At 34.4% G+C, this 12,031-nt stretch overlaps 2 protein-coding genes across 2 annotated transcripts; one reads left to right on the top strand and one right to left on the bottom strand.

Moving 5' to 3' along the window:
• Window positions 1-2,498: 2,498 nt before the first annotated feature.
• Window positions 2,499-3,082, bottom strand: LOC132729828 (G protein-coupled receptor 137Ba-like; the record flags this gene model as incomplete). The annotated part of the gene is given in 1 exon segment (XM_060715655.1): window positions 2,499-3,082. A coding segment is annotated over 1 exon segment (452 nt), but the record flags the coding sequence as incomplete, so codon positions are not given.
• Window positions 3,083-6,070: 2,988 nt separating this feature from the next.
• Window positions 6,071-10,314, top strand: LOC132729824 (kelch-like protein 25). The gene is made up of 2 exons (XM_060715652.1): window positions 6,071-6,160; window positions 8,040-10,314. Coding segments are annotated over exons 1-2 (1,845 nt in total). The 5' UTR covers window positions 6,071-6,158; the 3' UTR covers window positions 9,883-10,314.
• The last annotated feature ends 1,717 nt before the right edge of the window (window positions 10,315-12,031 follow it).

The following is a 12,031-nucleotide window of genomic DNA, read 5'->3' as shown; positions in this document are numbered from 1 at the left end:
CATGCCTTTTTGCTGCCACTTAATCTGCAGAAGCATGAGGACACACTTAAAACCTTAGCCACAAGGTCAAGGATTAATTAAAGCTTAAAGGGTTTCTGCAGATCTATGTAAATGCACATCTAATTTGGTAATTCTGTGTTTAATTATTTGTTTTTTCTATGTAAAAAAAACCCTACAAATTCATCATGCTTAAGTTTACACATGCTACTGCGGTGTTATTTAACTCTTGTGTTTTGATAATTAAATAAAATTACTTAGGGTTGTCATTACAGTCAGCTATTTTTAAATGTATTTTTAAATGATGCTCTGATTCATGCAAGTTAAAAAACATGCAACAATTTCTCATGCTTAACTGACTTTATCTGTTAATCCATGTTTTATTTTCCATTAATATACACATGTTTTATTTTCCGTTAATATACACTTGTGTGAGCAGTTTTTATACAAAAATAAATTAGTATATTAAGGGTAATTGTGAAAAAGGCTTATAGCTTATTTGAATTAATCTAGGAACCCCTTTCTGGAACTAATAGTGTCTTAATATGAGGACACTGTTAAAGACTCAAAAGACCTGAACCAGATCTCATGTGAAAGCAGCCTTTAACGCTAAGTCACTATCACCTTAAAACATTTTGGGTTTGTCCATTAGTTACAACTTCTTTAGATTCTCTAGTCTTCTTGACAAAATGACAGTTTAGACTATTTTAGTCAGACTGCATGGCATCACAAATCACGTATAAATTTACTTCTTTAGTAAGTGATGTGTTGATTCAAAAGGTTAACTTTGCATCAAAATAATGTACTCTTTAATCTTTACCGTTGACTAAACATGCAGTTACAGTGTAAATACTGAAAAATCAGTCATTTATCACACATAATATGTAAAATAATACTCAAAAGAACCTCTGAACCACAACCACAGATCCCTCATGGTTGAAAGGCAGACACTTTAACCGCTAAGTCACTACTCACTCCCCTTTAAAACATTTTTGGGGTGTGTTGTCCATTTAGTTACAACTTCTTTAAGATTCTCTCAGTCTTTCTTGACTGAAAATATGACAGTTTAGACTATTTTTAGTCCAGCCATGCATGGGCATCAAAAATTACATGATAATACTTCTACTTCTGTTAGTAAGTGATGGTGTTAGATTCCAAAATGGGTATAACTTAAATGCATTGAAGCTTTGCATCAAAATAATGGTACTGCTTTAAGTATTTACCTGTTGGAACTAAACATGCATTCTCACCAGGTCCTATAGCATACTGTATGTAATATTTAAAAAAAAATGTATTTTGTCATTGAAATCCCTTGACCTTTTAATGGAATTCCCAAATTCACAGCTGGGCAAATCCTTCTGAAAAATCAGCAGCTTTAAGGTTCATATGAGCCGTGTCACGACAAAACCAACATAATGGGTTTCCGACCAGCATGGAACCAGACCAGCCTGCGCATCCATGCAGTCTGATCAGGATCCATGCTGTTCGCTATCAGTTTCTCTACTTGTTATAGGGTTTGTAAGCAAACAGCATGGATCCTGATCAGACTGCACAGATGTGCAGGCTGGTCTGGATCCATGCTGGTCGCAAACCCATTATGTTGGTTTTGTCGTGACACGGCTCATATATGTGTTCACTTTAAATTAAAAAAAAAAATTATTATGTGTTCATTAAAGTGATTAAGAGATAATGAAATTATTTTCAAATATAACTTTTTTTTTAAAAGTTCACTTGGGAGCCAGTGTAATGAACCTTGACATGCATAAATAATGCCGATGAAGATGCAGAACAAACATTTTCAACAAACATTTTCAATTTCAACTAAGTAATCTGCACATTTTTTATCACCATGTAACATCTGGCACCAGATGAAGGACCAAATTTAACCAAGACAATCTATTACTAGGTCCGATCATATTATGTTATAGCTTAGCTCTAAGTGAATTCATATTACAGTATTTACTCCTTCTCGAAACGATAAGTTAATACAGAGAGGAGTCATGGTTGAACTGTTCATTTGATCAATAAATAGAGGATATTGAATGAGTGTAAGTTCAATACTAAATTTATTGCACGAGTTGAATAAAATTATATTATGCGAGCCTCTGGCGAGCATAATATTATTTTATTCAACAAGTGCAATAAATTCAGTAATGAACTTACACAAATCTAATATTCTATTTATCACATACCCAAAATTAAAACTGTTTAAAGTTAAATAAGAGTCATTTTTCATTGACGCGCCTGTAGTATAACGCTAACATTTAGTGCGTCTTTACACTATGTTTGTATAACACTAAGAGCGTCACGTCAAAATATATGCACGGCCGTGCAATACCATTTTTACGGAGTCGCAAAATCGGCACGGGTGTGTGATAAAACAGGAAATGTGTTAGCCATCTCATTTGCAGAACTGTTCCTTAGGCAGCATGCATATTGTCGTCACCCTAGATATATGACAATCATTTTATATATAGACTATAACTACAATTAATTTTCTTACCTGCACAAAAAATAAAACCAGTAAACATAGAATCACAAACTGCAGGCATACTGGAAAGCAAAACATCAACCAGTATAAGAACAGTGGGAAAAAATTCACTCTTGCACAGTCATTGAAGTAAAATGAGAACAGAGACACACGTAGTCCACTCCAAATCAGTGCTAAAAACAAGAACACAGTTTGATAACTAAATCGTTTATGTCTGTAATACCAGATCATCCATAACTGTAAATATACCATGGAAAACAGGACACCATACAATGAAATGTATGTTATAGTCAATCCTAGCTCAACTCTTGGTTTCAGAGCAGGTACGAGTGTGCCTGGGGTCGGATTTGGAGCAAATGTGATCGGTGGAATTGTTATTGTTTCCTTCCGTTTTTTATTTAACAAATGAATAATCTCAAATGAGCTTAAGTTGCCCGAAGGGACAAACGTCTTTTGATCCATGATTTCTTTTGTTTATGTTTTGATGAAATGTAAACAATGATCTGTCAAAATATTGATGATCTTTGGACTGTGTTCATCAAAGTAAAATCCACCAGACACCAACCAAACTAACATTTTAATTCGTACTCAAACTTTTCGCTCCTCTTCATTTTCGTCCAAATAATATCTATATGTATATTATTTTAGACCATATGCAATTTATATTAATGTATGTTAATTGATTCAAGTAAGTTATGTACTAAAAATCATTGACTAAATAAAATGTTCCGGAATAAAATAGTTTTAGACATTACAAGTAGACATATTTTTTCATATTCACAGGAGTATTTTGGAAACATTATTTAAAAAAATCATTGTTTTTTGCAGCAGATAGCTTAGTGCACTTAAAGACCTGGAATTTAAGGTATTTGAAGTCCCAGTTAAGACGTGTACCTGGTCACAGCTCTCTGTTACGTACATTTGAAAATAGTTAGTTCTAAATGGAATCCCTTAAACGCTCTAAACGGGAAATTTTAAAATGTTGTAGGCTAGGTTTGACTGAGCCTGTTCATGTACGGAAGTGGTATTTGCAAGGTACCGTCTATACCCCGTAACACCGGTCATGGTCTATAAAATTATCTATTTGAAAAACTTGCACCGGCTTAAGCATAATTCAACATTTTAAATAAACATGCAAATGTAAATTTAGAAACATCCGCGTTCGTTTCATTTCATGAAAACCGGCGGGTGGTCCCTGGTAAAGAATGCGTTTGCCCTTAGAAACAAAAAAAAGAAAAAAAGTGCGACACTAAAATGGAATCGTGAAAGGGCATCGGAGGTTATGAAGCCTGCATGCAACGGGTACTTAGCGCCAAAAGACAAATTTGAAAAGAAGGCAACAAGTATCCTTTAGCAGTATTCGATTAGGTGTTCCGGAACCACAAAATAAGTAAAAGATAAAATAAGGAACTTCAATACCACGTACATGACAAACACAAAATGCATGTTGCGGGGTCGGAATTTCACCTTATAGGCAAAATGTTTAGGACTGACAAAAAGAGCGATATTTTACTAATCGTTTTACATCTCCAGCCGCTTGTCCCGCTATATTATGTCCCTAACTGTGTATGTGTTTATTTGCTGGGCCAGTTTTAAATGTTAATTTCTGATCCCTTATTAAAAGGAATCACTTAATATTTAATTCATATTTCTGTGATAAAACAGTATTTAATAATAAATTGGTGCACAGAAGGGTATTTCTCCCTTTTGTTTTATTCGTTTTCTATCACACAAATGCCCGTAAATTTATTACTGGAATTTATAAAGTATACATGTTTATCACACACCCGTGCCGATTTTGCGACTCCGTAAATATGGTATTGCACGGCCGTGCATATATTTTGACGTGACGTCGTTAGCTTTATGCAAACATAGTGTAAAGACGCGCTAAATGTTAGCGTTCTACAAATTAAGGCGCGTCAACAGAAAATGACTCTTATTTCACTTTAAACGGTCTTTATTATGGGTATGTGATAAATAGAATATTAAATTCGTGTAAGTTCATTACTGAATTTATTGCACTCGTTGAATAAAATAATATGCTCGCCAGAGGCTCGCACGATATAATTTTATTCAACTCGTGCAATAAATTCAGTATTGAACTTTCACTCATTCAATATCCTCTGTATTGTGTAACGTTTTTAGGCACACAAACCCTGTCGGTGAAAAGCTAGCTCACCACCGAGATTACGTGGTTTATGCCCTTATATATTTGATACTATCCTTTATGTGAAGTCATCATCTTTTGTTTTCGCATATTGTGATGCTCATTATATGACGTTCTACCAACGTCGTTACATTACTTTCCCCTCCGAGAAGTCTCGTCCCGAGACTTGGCCTGAGAAATCTATGGGTAGGGCAACTCCGGTCTGGCAGTTGTCTACATCCCCACACTGGCCACCAAATGTAACGTTTTTAAGGCATACAAGAGCTAGCTTTTCACCGACAGGGTTTGTGTGCCTTAAAACGTTACAATTGTATTCTCACTTATATCACTGATTTTTTTTGTTGTTGAAAATTTGATCAAGACAAACGAACTATATTATTGAAGCCATTTTAGACAAATAGTATTTTGCTTGGTTGCAATGACGACGAGATAATTACATCATGTAACTGACTGTATTAAATAGTACAACTAAATACATGTAGACTTGTCAAACAGACATCAACATATACTTTTGCACGTGCGAGGTCTTCTTACCCCTACCCTTTCAACGGTTTGACAGCAGGAAAAAATCTAACATGGGTGGAACCGTTCACTCCGAGTGGATTAGGCTAGAAATAATGACCATATCAAGGTATAATAAAAAAATAAACCCTCATACATGTATAATATAGACACCAGCATTAATAAGAATTATATCAAATATTTTTGCATGGTTAATTTGTATTGTAATGTTTGTAAGTCGCCCAAATTGACGTCATTCCTATTTTGACAGATTCGGCTGCCTATACATACATATATGTACCAATTAATCGTCTAAAACGCACTAAAATCACCATGGATTTGTTCGTAGGCATTTTGGTGACAGGACAAGTAGTTATAAAAGAAATACATGTTTAAAGTTCTACGACGTTAGCCTATGTTTAGTGTATCATATGCCTGGAATCTTAACTTTATCTAAGGTAAAAAAAAATGTAATGATGTTATTTTCGTTATTTATGCATGATCATATGCTCATCTTTTATGTTAGAATTCCCGAAGCTGTTGTCAACGAGCAATGTGCAAATGTTTCTATGGCTAAAACAGTTAACGGATAAGTTCTATTTAGTTTTTTTTCAAATGCATAGATGGCATCTTCATCTCTGGTTTTCCAAACTCAATGAAAATTTTCAATGATTGATGTATAACTTGTTGTAACATGTTGTAAGTGATTGTAACAGTCTGTTGGCGGGAAAAGTAACATAGATCATATAGTTCTTTTCATCCCCAGACAGATCTTTAATTTGTAATCTTCACATTATAGATCTAACAATAATAACGTGAGTGTTTAAAGTACTCAATATCCAGTAACTCGTGCGAAATTGCGCTAAAAATAACTTAATTACACACAGTGTACATATTACAGTCCACCGTTTTCCGAAAAGGTAAATGGCAAAGTCCAAAGTGCTTGTTCTGTTAACTTTCTGTATCTTATTCTAGTAGAAAAACTGGTACATATAACAAATTATGTAAGTTGTTTGCTGGATATGTGCTTGAATACGCGTGTTAGAGAAATCAGTTTATTGTTTGTTCCTTGCTTAGAAACTCCCCCAAAAGTAATAAGCAATAATAAGGATTTTAAAGTCGAAGTACAAAGTACTTCCTCTTTCGTTATTGCATAATAAATAATACCACAGCATTAATTAAACACTGTTAAAACCGTGATCATACTCACAGACTACAGAAATTATTATTTGCATTGAAAATCAAAGGAAGCCAGTTCACAGGCGTTAATCCCCCTTGATCATCAAGAACAAACTTCCTTTTCAGCACACGTTTTCTATATGTAATATATGATAATCAAGGGGAGATTATTTTATGATAATTTGACCATTATTGGCAAGAAAAATGCCCCTGAATGCCTGTGATAGAGTCATGACCCCCATCCCCCACATATATATATATATTAAAGGATAATTATTATTGACTTGGCATCACTGGTCATAACATTATGTCCCCCTTTTCCCTCTGGTCAATGCAATCAAAGAATCAAAGCACAGAAGGTGCTGAATTTGTTTGGGTCTCAGAATGTCAGAAAGGTGAAGGTTGTGAGATTATAAACCAATTTGTTTTTGTAAAGTGCCACCAATGCTTTCCAGTGTTTTAACTGTAGTAAATTGGCTATAAGACTAATTGCAACACTGATAGTCAATTCAATGATGTTTATTTGACTTAAAAATTTAAAAAAAAATGAGTTGCCTCAACTGGATTTGAACTCCAGACCTCTCGATTCATAAACGAGCGTGCAAACCCCTTGGCCACGGTGAAGTTATATGTTATCGACCTGAAGAAAACCATATTATTCTAAATTAGGGTTTGTAACTCTTATTATTTCGACGCTAAACCTGTTGTTTAACACAGATGTAAATAATCATGGAGCTTACTGTAAGCATGTATATCTATAAAGAATGAAACAATATTAGAAATCTTCGACCATTCGGGAACTACTTTGCTTGAAAATTAATGCGCCTGTCATTTGACAATCTTTACGCATTGATCTCCCCTGAATTTTTCAGCGTTAGTGTACATATAAAGGGAAGGAACCGCTTAAAAAAAATGGACTACTTTAGGCATTTGCAATTAACAGCATTAGACTCTGAAATTTCGCTACCATTATTTGTTTGGTCTGACAACCCAAACAAATAAAAATGACCTTTGCAAAGTATGGTGACCCCCTTTAAATAATGACCGGCCCTGTCATTTGCTGTCTTTTTCAGAAATTCAGACGCTTTCGAGTGTATTGTATTTGTATTCCAATGCACAGTTAGATATAAAAAGTAACATTTTGTCCATTGGATTTGAAAAAAATAAATAGGGAATACTTATCATAATCACTGATCAGTAAATAACATTGAACAAAATGACAGTCTTAGCAAATGTCAGTAATAAAATCTGGGAGCTCTAAAAATATGTCCTGTACTTATTTCAGTGTTGTTATAATTTTTCTTGTCCTTTGGGATAATTGATACTTTTATTGAATTTATTCGATACTTCTTTAATCTGTGCTAACGGCATTAGAGATATTGCACCTTTTCCATATCACTCACGAATAGACTTTAAAAAGATATAATAAATAGAATAAAAAAAACCAAAAACAAATAAAAAACAACAACAACACCCCCCAAAACCCAGTTGATCCAGCATTACATACATATCATAAGCTTAGTCAGATATTTATTGCTGACTACATCCATTATTGCTGTTATTGGCTTTTTGGCTTTGTCTTATCAGAATGATAATGATCTAAATTTAATACAATTTAATTCAATTTATGTATTATAAATTATCTGTTATTTTTTCTATAATTGTGTTTAAGTAGTATTTAATGTTCTTACTTTTTACTTGCAGGATGGCATTCAGAAAAGGAAATGAGATAATAGATTGGCAGGCATTGTCCAAACAAATACACAAAGGTATCGTCGAATTAAGACAAGAAGATACTTGTACAGATTTTACTGTCGAAGTTGGTGAGAAATCATTCCGCTGCCATAAAGTAGTCCTTGCCGCAATGTCAGACTACTTTAAAGCAATGTTTACTTCAGGTATGAAAGAGACAGAACAGAACAAAGTTGTTTTAGATGAGGTAAACCCAGACTCCTTTCAAACAGTCATGCAAATTTTGTATCCTGAAGGAAATGTTAATCCTCTTGAGAAACCATCCGAGGATGAAATGTCAGATTTGTTAAAACTTTCTGGACGTTTTCAGATGCCATTTTTGAGAGATATTTGTCTGAAGTATTATGGTAGAACAATGGACACAGGTAACTGCATACTGAGATGGAAACTAGGGAGACAGATCTTGTGTGATGATTTAATCTGGTTGGGATATAGGTTCATTAAAGAACACTTTGAGGAAATAGTATTAGACAGTATCCTTGTGTCAGTCGAGTTTAAGGACTTTTTAGCCATTATCAAAGATGAGTCTATACATGTGAAACGTGAGGATATTGTGTGGTCTGCAATTAAAAATTGGATTTATTTTGACCTAGAAAAGAGAAAGGAGTTTATTGTGGAACTTTTAAGAGAATGTTGTTTGACAGAAATCGACCCTGATGTATTTATGGAAGAAATTGTTTTTGATCCAGTAGTTAGGCAAAGCGATAGAGCATCCACACTTCTACAAGAAGCAGTCAAATACAAAAGACATCCTGGTATTCATGGTGATATTGAGCTTAAATTCAGAGAGTGCCATGAAAAAAGACAAGTTACACTCCTACTTGCCAGGGAAAATGGTTGTTCTGATGGTGTGGCAACAATCGAAAGAAAAGATATGAAAGGATTTGCTGTTTGTTCTAACAAAGCATGGTGTCTAAATATTGATAAAAGATTTTCTTTCGACTTCGATAGAATGGAACATGGGGTATTTTCATGCTGTGTACATGAACAGTCAGTGTTTGTATTGACTGAAGTAGAGAAAGGAATTCGTGGAAGCAAGCTTTGGCAATACGAGGGTATGAGCCATAATTGGGAACCGCAGCGGGACATGGATGTGGCACTAAAGGGACATACTGTATGTGCAACAGATGGATGTCTGTATGTTATAGGCGGCAGATCATCAATTGACTTAAACGCTCAAGTCTGGCTGTACAATATTGACAGTAACGCTTGGAATTTTGATGGTTATATAATGGCAGCTGTTGTGAATGCCTCATCTATCTACTTCAACAACAAGATCTATATTTTTGGTGGAAGACTTGAAGACAATGAAGCTGCTCAATGCATACAAGTTTACGACACACAGAAAAAGGAGGGTACTATCTTTGGAAATTTGCCAAAGCCATGTATCTGGTCCCGAGCTTTAGTCAGAGGGTCAACTGCTTTTGTTGTTACTTCTGATGGTGATGTGGTAAGTGTTTTGTTGGAAAGTGGGGAAACAACGATCATATCTTCCATTCCAAATTTCAAACGTGTCAATTTTGGAATAAGTTTGCAACAAAATGAGCTTTATGTTTTTGGGGGTAAAGAAGTTGAAAATGATGATAATGTTGATGAAGAACAAATTGTTCTGAAAAGAAATTCTCCAATAAAAGGTAATTTCATGATCAACGTCGAAACAGGCGAGGTTAAATCATCGAAATGGTTGCAAAAGGTTGGAATCAGTGAGGATTACGAAATTCTAGCCAGTGCTTCAGTAGTAATAGATCACAAAAACTTAAAGCTTATAGGGAAAACAATGAAAAACAAGAAATGATGGAGATTGAGAGTGTTATAATAAAGAATGAGCAATGCTTAATTATCTTAATTGAGTAAACGAACATAATCTGGACTAATGTTTCTTGGCAAAATAAACACAGTGCTCCCAATAATTAAGTCAAACAAGATTCAGAAGTAAATTACAATACATGTATAACAAAATTGTGTGTACATTTTAAAAAACCGACAACAAGTTGTGTGTACATTTGAAAATCTACACGCCTTGACAAAATACTGCTTTGTTGAAAAGTGCATGTTGATATTTCTGTCTTATTTTACCTTCTACAATGTATATGAAATATACAATTTAAGCAGTACATTGCAAACCATCGTTATTCTTGACTTTATGTCTTTAAGACCAAAATCTTTACTTTTGAATGGTAAATTTCAACCAAAATACTATGTCAATTTTTTAATGAAAACTTTAACATAGCTTGTTTGTGTAAAATTCATCGTTCAACACTCGTAGTTCATGTAAATATATGTTTGTGGTAGATGCATTACTTATTATATATATATTTTATATCAGTTGATAAAAAATTATTGTCATCATAATAACTGCAGACAGCAGCTGCATGAAGTCTTTCAAGTTCTGTGTTTTTTGTAACCGAGATAATGACAACATGCATCTCCACAAAAGTTAGAGTGCAGAAACTGAAATTTTTTAATTTTTTCCAACGTTTAAGAGGGATAACTCTGTCAGAAATCATCATACCACGACCAAATTTGAACCTGACCAGCGTATTTCTATGACATATCCATTTGTTAAATTTGAGTTTAATATGTACAACTGCTTGGGAAATAATGAACTGAAACTGAAAAGTACCCATTTTTATATGCCTGAAAGGGCATATTATGTTAAACCCCCTGGCGTTCGTCTGTTTGTCCGTCCGTCCGTTAGCAATTTGGTTTCCAGAGCATAACTTATGTTCCATTTGGCCCACAATGTTCAAACTTCATAGGATGATTGTCCATATTGGGTAGAAGACCCCTATTAATTTTGGGGTCAAAAGGTCAAAGGTCAAGATCACTATTACCTTGATACTGAAAACAGTTTCCGGAGCATAACTTAAGTTCCATTTGGCCCACAATATTCAAACTTCATAGGATTATTGTCCATATTGGGTAGAAGACCCCTATTGATTTTGGGGTCAAAAGGTCAAAGGTCAAGGTCACAATTACCTTAAAATTGAAAACAGTCTCCATTTGACCCACAATATTCAAACTTCATAGGATGATTGCCCATATTGGGTAGGAGAACCCTATTGATTTTGGGGTCACAAGGTCAAAGGTGAAGGTCACAATTACCTTAATACTGAAAACAGTTTCCGAAGCATAACTTTAGTTCCATTTGGTCCACAATATTCAAACTTCATAGGATGATTGTCCATATTGGGTAGAAGACCCCTATTGATTTTGGGGTCACAAGGTCAAAGTCACTTTTACCTTAATACTGAAAACAGTTTCTAGAGCATAACTTATGTTCAATTTGGTCCACAATATTCAAACTTCATAGTATGATTGTGCATATTGGATAGAAGACCCCTATTGATTTTTGGGTCACAAGGTCAAAGGTCAAGGTCACTATTACCTTAAAATTGAAAACAGTCTCCGGAGCATAACTAAAGTTCCATTTCGCCCACAATATTCAAACTTCTTGGGATGATTGTCCATATTAGGTAGAAGACCCCTATTGATTTTGGGGTCACAAGGTCAAAGGTTAAGGTCATTATTAATAACTTAAGTATTAATCAACCTACAGCTGTAAAATTTAATAGGATGAATAGCTTATTCCCATGTCTTACAAATGCTTCATTCTTACTAAAAAAAAAAACACTTTCGGGCATATAATGCTCCACCTAGCGGTGCTCTTGTTTCAAAGTTAAAGGGGCATGTGTACAACTGTTGGGGAGATAATGAACGAAAACTGAAAATTTTATCAAGGGGCATAACTGTCAAAAATCATCACACCATGATCAAATTTGATCTTGATCTGCATTTTTATATAATATATTGATATGTCAAATCTGAGTTGAATATGAGCAACCATAACCAAGATAATGAACGGAAACTTATGATGATGGAATGAAGGAACAAGGTAACACGATATGCTCCATTTTATGGCGGGGGCATAAAAACAAACTTAC

Source organism: Ruditapes philippinarum, unplaced genomic scaffold, assembly GCF_026571515.1.
Source record: "Ruditapes philippinarum isolate M1 unplaced genomic scaffold, ASM2657151v2 ctg3788_1_1_1_1, whole genome shotgun sequence".
Taxonomy (NCBI): domain Eukaryota; kingdom Metazoa; phylum Mollusca; class Bivalvia; order Venerida; family Veneridae; genus Ruditapes; species Ruditapes philippinarum.
This window is presented reverse-complemented; position numbering and strand designations above follow the sequence as displayed.